This window comes from Nicotiana sylvestris, chromosome 10 (genome assembly GCF_000393655.2).
Source record: "Nicotiana sylvestris chromosome 10, ASM39365v2, whole genome shotgun sequence".
Taxonomy (NCBI): domain Eukaryota; kingdom Viridiplantae; phylum Streptophyta; class Magnoliopsida; order Solanales; family Solanaceae; genus Nicotiana; species Nicotiana sylvestris.
In genome coordinates, this window is record NC_091066.1 from 95804752 (window position 1) to 95823032 (window position 18281).

Consider the following 18281-nt stretch of genomic DNA (forward strand, 5'->3'; position numbering starts at 1 on the left):
GTGTCTTCAAGTTCAAAAGGCCCAAGATTGATTTCAAGAAGCCAAGACCATTTCCTTCTTAAAATAGGATTTAGTTTATTCCTTTTAGAATAAGGATTTTCCTTTTAGTAGGATTCTAGTTTCTTTTCCTTATAGAATAGGGATTTTACTTTCCTTGTCTAGTTATTTTATTTCCTTATTAGAATAGGAATTGTAGTCATAAAAGAAGAGACTCTAGGCCTATATAAAGGGTTCTCTTGCCTTGTAGAATGCAATTCACGTTTTTAAGGTTTGCCTAGTTTAACAATAGAGTGTTTTTCACTATTTTGTCTTCTTTATCCTTGTTTTTGGTTCCAAGCAAGGTGGTGATAGTCTTTATCTTGTTTTCAATTGCATGTGGTGTTTCTTTATCATGTTAATTGATTCCAAGTGGTGACTTTAGGAACTTTTCATTCAAGAACACGTTTCTTGATATAAATTCGTTATTTTGATATCCTAGAATCAGAACTTTCATTGAACCACTACAGCTTCAATACTTACTTGTTTTGAACAAGTAAATAGTTTTTCTTATAGTTCAGATTGTAATCTTTCACCTCGTTTTTGAATCATCATATTCCGAGTTCTAAAACTTGAGATACGTTTTTTTTAAAACCAGCCCACAAACCACATTTTCGTCTCAAGATCTTGATCCTGGTCGATTTGTCTTTATTAACTCGAAGAATCACATCACCGAGGGGATCCCAGTTGGTCGTCTTCGACCCTAATCTTTGATTGTTATCGGTTATGGACATCCGACCAGGTCACGGCGGGATATTCAACCAAATTTTGCTTTAGCTGCTTTGAAGCCACCAAGCTTCGCTCATTCAAGCCTTGGGTGAAGGTCTACACTGGCCAATAATCGGAGAATGGTGGTAATTCCATTCGTTCCATCTGAAAGCTAGATACAAACTCCCGCAGCATCTCGGTTTCCCTTTGTTTGATTTTGAAGACGTCGGATTTACTTATAGCCACCTTGATGGCACCGGCATGTGCCTTTATGAAAGAATTTGCTAGCATGGAAAATGAGTCTATTGAGTTCGGAACTAGGTTGTGATACCACATCATGGCCCCTTTTGAAAGTGTTTCTCCGAACTTCTACAATAGGACAAATTCGATCCCGTCGTCCTTCAGGTCGTTTCCTTTTACGGCACAAGTGTAAGCTATGACGTGCTCGTTATGATCTGAGGTTCAGTTGTATTATGGTAGATTGGGCATTCTGAATTTCTTAGGGATGGGCTTTGGAGCGGCATCTGATGGGAATGGTTTTTGTACAAACTTCTTTGAATCAACACCCTTCAGAATCAGGGGTGCGCCCAGGATCTATTCAACCCACAAGTTGTAGGTTTCTACCTTTTTATCATTGGCTTCTATCATCTTTTCGCCCGAATCAATCCTCTTTGTGAGGTCTTCGAGCTTCTTCATGATAGCGGGGTCGGCTGCTGACCCGTTGTTGCTCGACCTTTCAGGTACCTGTTTGGTTCGAGGGGTCATTTCCGAGGCCGCTGTACTTGGGGGTTTTTGGTTGCTTTATAGTTGAGCAATTGCCAGTTGTTGTGCTTGCAATATCTCAAAAATAATGTAAAGGCTAACCTCTTGTTCTTCCCGAGCTGGGGTTTTCTGAGCTTCCTGTTGGAGTTTATATCAACGTGTTGGTCATCCCATGAGACCACGACTGCAGGGATTGGCTCTGGCGCGTCTTCAGGATTTCATGGTGGTACACCAATACCTGGAATAGCTACACCATTCTCTCCATGGTCTTCAAGACCGTTGTTTTCATATGCATTCACTGAGTTAGACATTTTGACCTGAAATCAAAGATTCTTGGACAAGAAGAAGTGTGAAAGATAACTTGTGTTAAGTAGTAAACTAGCAAGAGAACAATCACTATTATTTTTAGCCCCACGGTGGGCGTCAAACTGTTTACTGTAAAAATGGTAACTATAATTAGATTTGATTTTGTGGTTCTAAAAATACATGATCTGTTTTTATGCTAGTTGTTAGGCAATAGATGCTAAGTACGAGACTAGAAAATAAGATAAGAACTTAAAAATAATATATTTAAGTAAACCGAGCAGCTGAGAATCGGAGCCTCGAGCCTGACTATACGGGGCCTCGAGGTCGAGCTCGATGTTGAGCTATGAATGGCCGATGAAGGACTAACAGTTTTGAGAGCTTTGATGGAGGCTTTTTATGGCCAATAATGAGCAATAAATGACGAATAATTAATAGAACATAATGAATATAAATAATAAATGTAAGTATTGGAATCAAGATAGTATGTTTAAGTTAGAGAGCAGAGAATGTTCTTCCTCTTGTATTGAATGTTGTGAGTAGTATATATCCCTTACAAAAATGACAAGGATCCCTTTTATATATCATGGGGAATCCCAACCTAGTATAAGTGCATTTATTACAAAGATATATGGCTGGTACAGTCATTTAATGCCACGGTACGAGCTTAAACTAGCCTAATAGACTTGGTCAACTTTAATCATGTGCCTTGGGACACGTTCATCATAGCCGTCGATTTACTCTGCCCTGGGGTCGAGCATATAGGACCCTCAGGTTCGAACTGGACTCGAGCCTTTTTGAAAACAAGCTGCGAGATATCATAATAATCATAAAATCGGGCTCTTCAATTTTAGCCGTATACACATATGAAATGTCGGCCGATGCAGCTTCACTTACATGGGTTCAGTTTTTAGAGATATTTTTGAGAAATTTTGTACCTTAGTCCCTTCGGGATGCATGGCGCGCGGAGTTTGAGCAATTGCGTTAGAGCACTATGTCAGTATCAGAGTATGCCGTCAAATTTAGTGATTTGTCCAGACATGTACTTGCCTTGGTCACTACAATTAGAGGGAGAGTGTGTAGATTCTTTGAGGGGCCTAGGCATGATATTCAGTTCAGCATGGCTCAAGAGTTGGAGTCATATGTTTCGTTTCAGTAGGTAATAGGGATCGATCGCTGGTTAGAGGGCATATGGGACCGGGAGCGAAAGGACATACGAGATCAGGAGATAGCATACAGGGAGGCGAGGAGGCCTCGTAGACCAGAGAGATCTGTTGGTCCTTATTTTAGAGGCAGGGTACGACATGGTAGAGGTTTTGTAGGTCAGCCAGTTCAGTTTGCACTTCCAGCTTCGCGCAGTGTTTTAGGTGCTCATGGGTTTTAGAGTACTCATACTACACAGTTTCCACAACCAGGTCAGCAGAGAAGTTGCTTTGAGTGTGGAGATATCAGCCATATAGTAAGAGATTGTCCTAGGCTTCGGGCAGGTGTGTCACAATGAGTTATTCAGGAGAGTAGAGGATGCCCAAGAGGGGGAGGCCCGGCCCGTTGATGTGTTTCATATAGTAGGCTGGAGGCTGTTGTGCCAGATGTTATCATACATGTATGTTTTGATCTATTACATAGGGGCACCATTTGTATTTCATTATAGTTCTGCTTGTCCAGGCGAGTTCCCTTATTTGTTGCTTTATTTATGAGTGAGTTTCATGCTTTGCACTCTATTTTCGTGTTTGCTCCTATTGGGAGATCCTATGAGTGGTAGACCGTGTCTATCGGTTTTTTTAATACATCATTAAGAGTGGTGAGACTAGAAGTGAGTCCTTGTTGTTCATCATGGTAGGCTTGATGTGATTTTCTTGAGTATTTTGGTTACGAGCTGTGATTTGATAGTCTACCGGGGTGAGAGTTTAGTGAGTGTTGTGATTTTATTGGCGGAGCTGAGTTAGTGGAAGATTTCAATTGGTATAATATATATATTCGATATGTGATTTAGAGTTGAGGGCAAGACCCTCATGATTTCGTGTGATTTGATGTGTTCGAATCGGGTTGTGTACCACGATAGAAGTTGTATCAGGATGGGATCCTTGTGAATTTTTCATGTGCTTTTATTCTTTCCTAGTTATATTGTTTTGTAGGTTAGTATTGGTAGAGGTGGTGCCTGTCGGGCTAGTTTGATAGTTTCCTTATGTGTTTCTCTTTTCATATTCAGTCATTTTCGTTATGTGCCTCTTGAGTTTTAGCTTGCGGGGTGTGTGCCCAGTGGTATTAGTTATGGCTTGGTGATTCGGGCGTCTAATTATGAGGTCTTCACGTTTCTTGCATTATTATCAGTGTTATGGAGGTTTGAAACAGAGTTCTATCGGATATGAGGCTAATTGCCAGTGCTGGGTTGAGTTCGGGCAGCTATTATGATTAGAGGTATTATTATGGGCCTATGTATGGTGTGTTATATTGTGTGGTTATACCTTGTGGGTGTAGGCATGAGTTGATGCAGCTGGTTGAGACTGATACCAGATGTGGATTTAGAACGAGTCTTTTGGAAATGAATGAAAGGTAAGAATTTTGGTTATAAGGCTTATCGGTGTTGGTAGAAAGACTAAATTGCAGTTGAGATGGTGTCGTCAGGCTTATGTAGATTGGGGTAACGTGGGATCACCCGCGGGTGTATGTGGAAGTGTGTATTTAGGGAATTGGCACTACAAAAAATAGCCTATTTGCGGAGGGGATTTTCACGTTTTGCGGCGGTCAGCGACCCCCGTTATTTGATATCGTGGCGGTCTTCAAAACCTCAGCTGTAAGGTTCGCCGCAATCATTTTGTGGTAGTTTTTTAAATCCCGCCGTAACCATTTAACGGAGGTTACTGTCTGGCGGTTTAACCCCCACATATTAAAATTTTAATCAATGCGCAACTTGTAAAAAATATTCAACAGGGGGTAAAACCTCGCAAAATAATCATCTTGCGGTGGTTTTAACCTCCACAATATATTTTCGAAATATGAAAAATTTTATTTTCGCGACATCTTTAACCCCCTCAATTTGTTTATTTAATGGCAGTTGTAACCTCCCCTATTCCATGAAGACCTTTTTTGGGGGGAGCAATTGTGGGGATACCTGTTTTTCTAATACAATATTTTAATTATCTTAAATAAATTTTAAGAGGCATTAACATAATACAAAATATGCATAAATGTTAAGTAACATCCACATATTATAGAATCATAAGCAGATAGTATTGTCATTAATCTCAAAAACTAAACTTAAACACAAAATATCTAGTTCAACCATTCAAGTAAAGTATCATACTTAATCATCTATTACATTTGCAAAGAAATTCAATGATTTTCATTAAGATTACTATCACTAGATGATCCTCTTACGCCCATAGGTGAAATGGATCCGCAAGCTGCATCACTTGGCTGCAAAAGAAATAAAAAGCATTTAAAGTTTTTTTTCTTTAGTTTTTCAAATTAAAAAAACTACATATAGCTAGATTTTATTTACCGCTGCCAGAGGAGGAGAAACGAAAATCCCAGCAAACTGTTCAGGTATTGTTCCTTCTTTCATAATCATATATGTCTTGAAAGCATTCATCATTTGGTGGTGTGCAGTCATCATTTGAGCATAGCTCTCTTGGGTTTGATTGTGAGCATTTACAATCCGATTGTACTTCTCTTGGCTTTGATTGTGAGCATTTACAATCTGATTGTACTTCTCTTTGCATTTGGACGAACATGAACCATTATCACAACTGGAAGAATTTATACCTCCAAACGACGTCTTGTTTGTCTAAAAACTTTACTCGGGATAGCTCCTAACTCCAAGCACCTTACCCTTCCAAAATGCTCTTTTCCTAGCACCTTACCAACGGCATCATTTGGTGAAACTTCAGACTCATCTGTGGCGCTTTGAATTACAACTAGCTCATTTTTTTCCTGAATATAAGATACACAAAATTCATTGTCATAACTTCAATTAGTAATTGACAACATAAGGATAATGTATATCCTTTAGTCACTTTGAAAACAAAATATTGCAACTGATATTCTGTAATAGGACATTAGCAATCACTTTGAAAACAAATTTATTACACTAAGCATGGGGTTTCTTAATATAAGCACAATGCAGTGGCTACTCTAAACACACTAAACCCGGTATGTCCAATAAAGTCGGGACATTTAGAGATTTTGATGTTGATTGATAGTTTTTACAAGTCTATCAAAACTATGGGGTGAAAGACAAGGAAAGGTGCCAGAAGGAAATGAAGGAGTATAAATAAAGAATGCAGATCACATCCTGCTACTAAAGGTGACTGGCAGAAGAAAAGGAGAAGGGAATGTAATTCATCATGCATGAGGATAATTGTTACTATCATTTAGAACATTTGAAGTTATGCAAGAAAATTCTCTTGGATTAGTAGGAACCACCCCAACAACAAAAAAAAGGGTCATGACCTCAATCATTTGCATTATCTATGGTAAAAAAACAAATTAAGTTGAACTTGTCAATTGAGAAGAAAATAACTAATTAATCCAAAAACTCATAATAAGCTAAGAGTAATTAAGAGTACAAAGTACAAACTTCTTAGTTATATATAAAAGAAGAGTAGTTACTAAAATTAAAACACAAAAATATAATAAACCAAGCAACTTACTACTATCCATAGTACTAATACTGCTACTCCACTTGAAACAGTTTAACAATCAGTTGAAAGACAGAAAGGGCAATGTCAACTAATCAAGAAGTGCACTAATAGGTGGCTAACATCTTATTAACTTGATGTTATGATGAAGCTTTTAACAAGTAGAAACTTACACATATTTTTCTTGTTTCTTCATTAACATATGACCCTCTTCCTTCTTATGAGTATCAAGATAGAGTTGCGCTCGTCCAGGGTTTTATCCAGATTCAGCCATCTATAAATGAAAAATCAAATCAGAATAACTTGACTAAATAGGAACAGTTTGCAAGTTTAATTAAAGTAAAACATATTGAATTAACATTTATCACCATTTCAGCTCTTCTTCTGGAGTTTGGTTTGGAACCACCAGTGTGTGAAACAGTTTGTTTCTTCCGAATTTCAGCATTTCTTTTACTCATTTCCTTATAAAAATACATATAACTCAAATATACAAATAAAAAAGTATATAATTACACATACTAATTGAAGCAGTCAAATAAATACCATTGTCTTTTCATTAAAATGGTAAGCAACATAAGAAGTCCATTGATCCCGTGGAATCCCTGATGGAACATTATCCATAATCTCTGCTTTGGTCTTAAGTGGGTCATTGAACTCATACCACAACCTTTGCCTTCCTGAACTCCACTTCTTTCCAATAGAACTATAAATATATGCTCGTACATTTAACTCAGTTGTCTTAAAACAGAATCGTGGCTACAAGAATAAAACTTCTGTTAGCTAATTTATTACATGCAAATATACAGTCCAACGACATAAAACAGAGTTACAACAATAAGAAAATAGAGCCTATACCTTTATAATTCGATCAAAGCAACAATTTAAGTATCACTTAGGTAAATCTGGCCATTTGTTGAAGTGAATTGGAAATAAGGAGCAGTCGGTTGCTAAAATTTCACAAAAGCCTGCAAGAACACCTTGCCCTTCTCCAATTGGCTGATCCATATAATCAAATTCAACCACAATACATTTTCCGTTGAATAAATACATCACATCCTTAACCTTTACTTTGAGTTTCTTGGTAGCTCCTTCTGAATCTTTAAAAATAAACATCAAGTTAAAAGATCGAACTAACTTTTGTAGAAACTGATAAAAAGCTAAAAAGTTGTCTTGTATTCAATACTGCATGCAACATCATTCTGGCAATTTGAATATTTCTTTCAGTTTCTATTTTTGCTGATACATTTCTGTTTTTGCATAACATATATGTTAGTCTGTTAGTGTAAATGCCCTTTTGGACTCTACTTCATTATGTTTTCAGTTGTAGTACAAAGAAGGATCCTTCCTGTCCTGTTTCCTCAGAGATTTCAGATCTCAATAATTACTAATTAATCCATATTCTGCATAACCCAAACTTCATTATCTGTTCAATTCTCAACTCCATAAATAATAATCAAGAAACAGAGACAGAGGCAATATTAAATAGTGATGCTTGAATAAATCAAGAAAAGAATTACCTATTGCATCAACTGTCCAATGTTGCGGACACTCACGTCTAGGACGCTTTTTGGATTGTGTCGGCTGTGATGCTGCCTGAACTGACGGGGCAGGCTATGATGTGGCCTGAACTGAATGAGCCAGCTGAATTGCAGCCCAAACTGATGGGGCCGGCTGTGATGTGGCTTGAACTGAATGAGCTGGTTGTGTCGCAGCCCGAACTGATGGGGCCGGCTGTGATGTGGCTTGAACCGTATGAACCGGTTGTGCTGCAGCCCAAACTAATGGGGTTGGCTGTGATGTTGTCCTGAATGATGCAGTCTGATGTGCTACAGCCTGGACTGAAGGTGTCGGTTGAAAAAATGATACCAATTGCGGCGTATCATCAAGATGTGAAGGTGTTGATTCAGTTGTTGATAAAGGTTGTGCTACACCTTGTGAAGTAGATGCTGGCTAAACTGACTTTTGCAAGTTCTGGTAACGCTTGGCCCTTGGCATATCTGGAATCAATAAAATAAATTGCATGAAACTATATACCATAATGGTGAAAGATTGAACAATCTAATTACAAAGTTTCCTGTATAAGAGTCATACAATCAGCATGTTAGTTGCTCTACAGAGAGCAATAAGATTTGCAATAAAGCAATTTTGAAGTACCTAATTAACAGAATCATGTAGAATTAATGCTACGACGAAATAATTAAATAATCTAATTACTTGCAATCTAGATCACACCTTGCAACTTCAATTCAAGAAATGTTTAGGAGAGTGAGTGAGCAGTTTACTGCTATGTTTAGGAGAAAGGCTTTCGTAGAGCAAGATGCAAGAGCTGAAGAAAAAAGTGATTATGAAGATGAAGCTACAGAAGATCAAGAAACAGAGACAGAGGCAATATTGAATAGTGACACTTGAATAAATCAAGATAAGAATTACCTATTGCATCAACTGTCCAATATTGCGGATACTCATGTCCAGGACGCTTTTTGGATTGTGTCGGTTGTGATGATGCCTGTACTGATGGATCCAATTGTGATGTGGCCTGAACTGAATGAGCCGGCTATGCTGCAACCCGAACTGACGGCTGTGATGTGGCCTGAACCGAATGAGCTGTTTGTGATGCAGCCCGAACTGACGGGGCTGGCTATGATGTTGTCCTAAATGATGCAGTCTGATGTGTTGCGGCCTGGACTGAAGGTGTCGGTTGAAAAAATGATACCAACTGCGGCGTATCATCAATATGTGAAGGTGTTGACTCAGTTGTTGATAAAGGTTGTGCTACACCTTGTGAAGTAGATGCTGGGTGAACTGACTTTTGCAAGTTTTGGTAATGCTTGGCCCTTGGCATATCTGGAATCAATAAAATTAATTGCATGAAACTATATACCATAATGGTGAAAGATTGAACAATCTAATTACAAAGTTTCCTGTACAAGAGTCATACAATCAGCATGTTAGTTGCTCTACAGAGAGCAATGAGATTTGCAATTAAGCAATTTTGAAGTACCTAATTAACAGAATCATGTAGAATTAGTGTTACGACGAAACAATCAAACAATCTAATTACTTGCAATCTCGATCATACCTTGCAATAATTTCTATACTATAATGCTTTAAACTTGAAGAGACTATAATTCCTAGTCAGACATATGCTCCTCTATTGCAACTTGGATATTCTCATAATTAACATCAAAAAATTGTTCCAATTCTTGTTGTTGGTATGGCTCATTCTCGTAAATTTCTTCTTCATCAACATCTCCCATGTCAAACAAATCTCTTGGCTTTAGATGCACAGCAACACTCCATTCTTTATCAGTTTCATCATCAATATAGTAGACCATATTTGCTTGAGACGCTTCAATATAAGGCTCACGGTCCTCGCGATCACCCGTGTGAATCAATCTAGAAAAATTGACACAATTAAATTTCCAAATATCTATTTTGAACCCTCTATTCCGAGTAGTGTCAGCCCACTGGCATTTGAAGAGCACAACCATAAACCGTCTATAATAATTGAGCTCAATTGTGTATTCCAACTTCCCACAATATGGCAACTCTGCTTGTGTTGCATTTCTATCAGCATTAGATGCAATACAAGAGGTGTCAGAGGTAAGAAAAACTCCACTATTTTGAGTTTTCAATCCTTGTTCTCTAGACACAGTCTGAAACTTGAATCCATTAATATTATATGCAGTAAACCTTCTTGCATCTGGCATTGGACCTCGTGCTAAGAACTCCAAATTAGTAGATATTGTGTTTGCTATATCTGGATTCATGATCTGAACAAACAAAATTATTTCTATTAGATAATCTAAATTAATACAACTTATGCATAAACAGATATTAGCTATATTATTCACTCACTCGTTTTGAAAACCAATCAGGAAACTCTTTATTAACTCTTCTCTCTACCTCTGTTGCAGAACGTCTTCGACCTCTTGAATTCCTTTTAATGTGGTTCCTAAATTCACTACAGAGGAATCACCTATATTAATTTAATCATTTTACTTTAAAAATTTTACTAAAAAATAAATTACAATAAACTTTCTTACTCAATAAATGGTTTCACTGCTGCACAATTAAGTAACACGTATCGATGAGCTTGAGTCTTCTCCAAAGGAGACAAGGGAAATATTGTGGAGCCTCCAATAGGTTTACCTTGTTGAGGGAACAAAGATGATACTTCAGAAGCCTTATTATGATTTAGCTCATCGTTTACACGTTTAGGCCTATTTATCCTTGACTCGATACCCTCAAAATAACGAGAATAGAGAGCCAGAGCTTCTTCAACAATATAACCTTCAGCAATGGAACCTTCTGGTTGTGCTTTGTTCTCTACAAGATACTTGAAATGACCTAACAATCTATAACGAAAAATGAAATATTATTAGAACAAGTAATCAGTTTGAATTAATATTAAAAGTTTGATCTAAAGAATGTTATGAAATAATAAATTTTTACCTTTCAACAAAATACATCCATCGATAATGTACTGGACCACCTTGTATCACTTTATCTACTAGATGGATAGTTAAATGAACCATGATAGTGAAGAAAGATGGAGGGAACAAAATCTCTAAGTGACAAAGTGTGAGTACAATCCGATCTTGTAGCTTCTCTAGGTCAAATAGGCTCAAACTTTTCAAACAAAGATTTCTAAAAAAGGAAGAAAGCTCTACCAAGACTGCAACAACCTCATTGGGAATCACATTTCGAATTGCAACAGGCAACAATTGTTCCATGATGATGTGACAATCATGACTTTTTAATTCGAAGATCCTCTTCTGATCCAGATCAATACAATCAAAGATATTACTTGAGTAACCATCTGGCACCAAAATATTCTTTAATGTTTTAAGTAAGGCGACTCTCTTCTCTTTTGGAATTGCAAATGCATCAAGGCGACAATTTTCCTTCTCATCTGGCCAAAGATCACGCCTTATACCCATATTTTTTAGATCTTTTCGAGCCTTAACATGATACTTTGATTTGTCTTTATCCATTAGCAAAGTGTATATAATATTGTCAAACACATTCTTCTCGATGTGCATGACGTCCAAATTATGGCGCAACGAGTTGAATTCCCAATATGGAAGATTGAAGAATATGCTCTTTTTCTCCGCTGCTAGGTTGCACCTTCCCTATCTTTTCTTTGTCTATTTCTTTTCTTTCTAGCATTCTACTCTACTGGCCTTCCAAATGTAACATCGATTTCTTTCACTTGTTGCAAAATGTCTGACCCCAATAACTTCCTCGACGGATTCCTCTCCTCCACATCTCCAAAAAAATGATGCCTCATCAATCTAAATTTGTGATTTCTTTCCAAAAATCGACGATCACCAATAAAGCACCATTTTCTACTGTAAGTAAGTCGACAAGGTTCTGCGTCAAAATTACAAGAGGGGCATGCCAAACTAGTATGTGTGTTCCAACCAGATAAGATATCAAGTCCAGAAAAATCACTGATTGTCCACATAAGAGCTGCTCGCATATTGAACATTTCATTCTTGGATGAATCACAAGTTTCCACACCTTCATACCACAACTCATTCAACTCCTTAATAAGGGGTTGTAAGTATAAATCTATATTATTATACGCCGTACATGGACCTAGAATGATCATTGAGAGGATGAAATTTGGTTGCTTCATGCACAACCAAGGTGGAAGATTGTATGGAACCAAAACCACAGGCCAAATACTATAATTATTACTCATTGTTCCAAAAGGATTGAAACCATCACTAGCTAGGCCTAATAGAACATTTTGGGGTTCAGAAGCAAATTCAGGAAAGATTGTATCAAACCTCTTCCATGCCTCACCATCTCTAGGATGCCTCATTATTCCATCTTTGGTACTATCCTCCGTATGCCATCTCATATGCTCTGCAGTCTTAGAACACATGAATAATCTCTGCAACCTTGGTTTTAGTGGAAAGTAACGCAAAATTTTTGCAGGCTTTTTTTTCTTCTTCTTACTTGTAGCAGGCACACGATGATTGTTGCCCCTCTCATTAGGCTTCCATCTAGAAATGTGACAATACTTGTATGTTTCTTCATTATCATCATCTCCCCAGTACAACATGCAGTCATTTGGACAAGCATCTATCTTTATATAATTAAGACAAAGCTTTTTGATAGTTTTCTTGGCCTCATAAAAAGAATCAGGGATACTTGCAAAGTTAAATGCATCTCTCAATAGATCTAGTATCGTAGTCATTCCCTTGTCACTTAGCCCAGACAAACTCTTTATATGATACAGCTTTAACAAAAACTCTAGCTTTGAGTACTTGGAACCTTCATACAATTCTTGACTTCCATCTCTAAGCAACTCAAAAAAGTCTTTACTATTTGAAGCAGGTATATCATTTAACATTTCTTCTTCTCTCCCTGCTTGTGATGAACCTACATCAATACTCTCATGTCTTAAGCCCTGAAATGCTTCATTAATCAATAAGTCCACTGGATTTTCAGCAAGTAGTGTATCTTGAGTGACCTCTATGTTATTAAAGTTCTGCAACACATTTATTTCGCCATGAAAAACCCAAGTGATTTAATCTTGAGGGAATGGCTTGCAGATTAAATGATCGAACACTATCTCTCTAGTCAACCACTTCACAAAACCACATTTAGTACATGTACATTTTATTCTATCTTCAATAATTCCATTTTTAAATGCAAAATCGAAAAATTGATTCAAACCAAACAAATATTCATTTGTGTTCCTTGGTAATCGAATCCAAGATTTATCCATTGAAAAAAGTATTTGAAAAGATCTGAAACCTTTGAGAAGTGCAGCTAATGACCGAAAATCAGGTTAGTTATGCCACCAGTAGGGACTCTTCTAATCAGCAGAGTTTGATATAACCTACAAGATTTTCACGAGGAAAAATAATTTAGTAACTTGTCAATTTTACAAGATCAGAGACATACTTTACAATTTTATAAGCTAAATAAAAGGGAATGTAAAGTTAGCTAGTTATCTAGCATGAACAACAATGAGAACATATTCAGATGAATATATACTACTAAACTAAGAGTACTATAGGAAATATCAATGTGTTTCTTGGCTTTCTCCATTATTATCATTCAACAGATGGACCAATGCTAAGGGACTTTATAGAGAGGGGATGCAATGGTCTGAATGAGTTTATAACTAAATTCATTTCCATGTAAATACGTTTCATCACAATCTAAATTCAGATTTTTTCAGGAAAAGATTATATGCCACAGATTGACCATTAACTTTATGGTCAGAATGAGTTTATAACTAAAGCAGTAATAAGCTACTGCACTGATAATACATCTTTTTTAGATACAAAAATAGCGCTTGAACACCATAGGATTTACCTTGTAACTTCTTCGCCATTCTAATTTGTCTTCGAACAGCCTTTCTTGAAGAAATTTTAACACAACTGATATGTGACAGGTATAAACCTACAGGATTAGGTAATCCTGTTTTACAGATCTCAAACTACTTCATTTGCTAAACATATTTATCAGAAAAGTTCATGATTCAGACTTATTGTATCATCATTAAGCTAACAGAATGACAGGTAAAGTAAAATGTTATATAGATCCAATAGTGCTTCCTGTGTTTAAGCAGAGTATCATATTTATCAACTTTAGATATTATCAGATATCCAAAACAGATAGTAAATTGAAGCTATTATAGATTTTACCACAGCCTAAATAAGAAAACATGAAATAAAGGAAAATTGTAGTATGCATGATTGCTGAAATCATTAGAGAGCCGCAATCAAAAGAGTGGAGTACATAGTTTCAAACTAAACCAAGCGGATTCGTGCTCAAATAAAATGTTAATATGTAAGTAAATAACTTGTTCATTCAAAGATTACTAGGTAGTGAAACTGGCTAGCTTGACTATAAGCCTGTTGCTCAAGAAAATTACCAAGGAAAGAACTACCTAAAAAAATAAGGACTTAACTAAAACGTCATTTCTTCCAATTGATGCACCCCCTTACCTTTACAAAATTCATGTCTTGTTTACCCCAAACAAGGCCACCAAAGTATTCCTAGAGCCCAACCAGAGATGTGAGAACATTTCATGAAGTGATTCTTCATACTTATCAGTTATTTTTAGTTGCATAAGATGTTCAAATATGTTCATATAAAGCTAATGGCCGCACACAACCATAAAATGAGTTTGACAATCTCAAAGTATATGTTACAACCATTCTTTCCACACTTCATAGAAGCCAAATATTTTGTTAAATTCTTCTATCACATTTTCCTCGATATATACCTATGAAAAACCTCATTTTCAAAACAGTTTAATCAGTTGATCTAAGCCTTAACCTTTTCAGTCTCAAGCCCAAGAAAAGAAAAAACATGTCTTTTCTGAAAAGAGAAAAATTGACAAGACCAACAAGGTGGAGTCCAACCCCAGAACAACTTATGTTCTTAGAAGAAATGTATAGGAAAGGTTTACGAAATCCAAATGCTACTAAAAATCAAATATTCCTATTAGTCCAACAAAAACAACAACAACGATCCAGTATAATCCCACAAGTGGGGTCTGGGGAGGATAATATGTACGCAGACCTTACCCCTACCCCGAAGGGTAGAAAGGCTATTTCCAAGAGACCCTCGGCTCAAAAAAGCAATAGGAGATGATATATTAGTACCATAAAAATGCGTAATAAAAATAACAACAATATATAAGAGACATGAAATACAGAATACGAAATACGAAATACGAAATAGATGGCTGGTATAGTACAACTAGAAGGTAAAGCCCTGCATCAATAGACGACCAATGACATTCCTAGTCTAACTCCTAACTGGATAGTCTCACTCTATTGTGCTGTAGAAATATTCACACTCTCCCCTAACCTACAACCTTAATGCTCGACCTCCATAATTCCCTATCAAGGGCCATGTCCTCAGTAATCCTAAGTCGCGCCATGTCCTGTCTGATCACCTCTCCCCAATACTTCTTAGGTCTTCCTCTACCTCTCCGCGTGCCCACTACAGCCAGTCGCTCACACCTCCTCACCGGTGCATCAGTGCTCCTCCTCTGAATGTGCCCGAACCATCTGAGTCTTACTTCCCGCATCTTGTCCTCCATGGGGGCCACACCCACCTTCTCTCGAATATCTTCATTCCTAATCTTATCCATCCTTGTATGCCCGCACATCCACCTCAACATCCTCATCTCTGCTACTTTCATCTTCTGGATGTGTGAGTTCTTTACCGGCCAACATTCAGTTCCATATAACATGGCAGGCCTAACCACTGCTCTATAAAACTTACCTTTTAGTAACGGTGGCACTTTCTTGTCACACAAGACTCCCGACGCTAACCTCCACTTCATCCACCCCACCCCTATACGGTGTGTGACATCCTCGTCAATCTCCCCGATCCCCTGAATAACCGATCCAAGGTACTTGAAACTACCTCTCTTGGGAATGACTTGAGAGTCAAGCCTCACTTCAACTCCCGCTTCCGTCGGCTCAACTCCAAATTTGCACTCGAGGTATTCCGTCTTCGTCCTACTCAACTTGAAACCTTTAGACTCAAGAGCATGTCTCCAAATCTCTAGCCTCTCGTTGACGCCGCCTCTTGTCTCGTCAATTAGAATAATGTCATCAGCAAATAGCATGCACCATGGAACCTCCCCTTGAATATGATGAGTCAGTGCATCCATCACCAGGGCAAATAGGAATGGGCTGAGCGCAGACCCTTGGTGCAACCCCGTAATAACTGGAAAAGTGTTCAGAGTCGCCTCCTACTGTCCTAACCCGAGTCTTAGCTCCATCATACATGTCTTTAATCACCCTAATATAGTTACTCGGGACCCCTTTATCCTCTAAGCAGCTCCATAAGACCTTCCTAGGAACCTTATCGTACGCTTTCTCCAGATCAATAAACACCATGTGGAGATCCTTCTTCTTATCTCTGTACTGTTCCACCATCCTCCTAATAAGGTGGATAGCTTCTGTGGTAGATCGTCCCGGCATGAACCCGAACTGGTTGTCTGAAATAGACACCGTCCTTCGCACTCTCATTTCTACCACTCTCTCCCAAACTTTCATGGTATGACTTAGTAATTTGATGCCCCTATAGTTGTTACAGCTCTGGACATCACCTTTGTTCTTATACAACGGGACCATTGTACTCCACCTCCACTCTTCAGGCATTCTATTAGTCTTGAATATAACACTAAACAATGCAGTAAGCCATTCCAAGCCTGCTCTACCCACACACCTCCACAGTTCAACCGGAATTTCGTCTGGCCCGGTAGCTCTGCCCCTTCTCATCTTACGCATTGCCTCCATGACTTCATCGATCTCAATGTCCCTACAATTACTTACTTCATGGTGACTGTCGGCATTCCTCGATTCCCCAAGTATAATATCCTGATCCCCTTCTTCACTTAGAAGTTTATGAAAGTAGGTCTGCCACCTCCTCTTAATCTGGTCATCTCCCATCAAAACTTTGTCGTCATCATCTTTTATGCACCTCACTTGGTCCAGATCCCGAGTTGTCCTCTCTCTCGCCTTAGCGAGTCGGAATAACTTCTTCTCCCCACCTTTGTTCCTTAGTTCCTCATACAGACGAGCAAAAGCTGTCGTCTTAGCCTCCGTCACTGCCATCTTCGCCTCCTTCCTAGCTACCTTATACCTTTGACTGTTCTCTCTCTTCTCCTCCTCGTCAGTGCTCCCTACTAACCTTAGGTAAGCCGCCTTCTTTGCTTCCACTTTACCTTGGACAACTGCATTCCACCACCAATCTCCTTTGTGTCCACCATAGTGGCCCGTAGATATCCCTAACACCTCTCTCGCCGCCTTTCTTATACAGTCCGCCATCGTCGACCACATTGTATTTGCGTCCCCACTACTTCTCCAAGCTCCCATTACCGATAACCTTCCTTCCAACTCTTTAGCTTTATCCTTGGTTAAGGCGCCCCACCTAATCCTGGGGCGTCCTTGTACTGACCTCTTCTTCCTCCTTATCCTAATACAAATGTCCATCACCAAAAGCCTATGCTGCGTTGAGAGGGTCTCACCTGGGATAACCTTGCAGTCCTCGCACAACCTTCTGTCGCATCTCCTGAGGAGGAGATAGTCAATCTGAGTCTTCGCCACCGAACTTTGGTAAGTAACCAAATGTTCATCCCGCTTCGTAAAACTCGAGTTTGCAATGACTAGATCGAAAGCCTTGGCAAAGTCCAACAGCGCAATGCCCCCTCCGTTCCGCTCTCCGAAACCAAATCCGCCATGCACCTCAGTGTACCCACCTGCAGATAACCCAATATGACCATTGAAATCTCCTCCTATGAATAACCTCTCAGAAGGCGGTATACTACGAACAATCTCATCCAACCCCTCCCAAAATTGCCTTTTAATATCCTCATCCAAGCCTGCTTGTGGTGCGTACGCGCTCACGACATTTAAAGTACTCTCACCCACCACCAACTTAATAGTCATTAGCCTATCATTCACCCGCCTGACCTCTACCACGGACTCCCTAAGATGGCTATCTACCAGGATACCCACTCCATTCTTACCCCTCAGGACACCAGAGTACCACAACTTATACCCATCCACATTTTTCGCCCTCGATCCGACCCACCTAGTCTCCTGGACACACGCTATATTAATCTTCCTCTTCTGCAGAACTTTCGCCAACTCTATGGATTTACTCGTTAGTAAACCTATGTTCCATGACCCGATTCTCAACCTATAGGCTCCCTTGGCCCCTCTACCTCCCCTGATACCCGACACACCCCCTGAACCCCACCCCACACTCTGCCCCACTCGAGGACATGCCCTTATTCTATCATCCCAGACTGCAGCCACAACACCTACAACAATC

The 18281-nt window shown here is 38.7% G+C and overlaps 1 protein-coding gene across 1 annotated transcript; it reads right to left on the minus strand.

Annotated features, from left to right (window-relative positions):
* Nucleotides 1-5142: 5142 nt before the first annotated feature.
* Nucleotides 5143-7713, minus strand: LOC138879698 (uncharacterized). Its single transcript, XM_070159330.1, has 6 exons — nucleotides 7585-7713; nucleotides 6993-7205; nucleotides 6818-6910; nucleotides 5610-5742; nucleotides 5312-5523; nucleotides 5143-5226 (listed from the first exon to the last, which is right to left on the minus strand). The coding sequence occupies exons 1-6, from the start codon at nucleotides 7711-7713 to the stop codon at nucleotides 5143-5145; spliced, it is 864 nt and encodes a 287-aa protein (XP_070015431.1).
* Between the last annotated feature and the right edge of the window lie 10568 nt (nucleotides 7714-18281).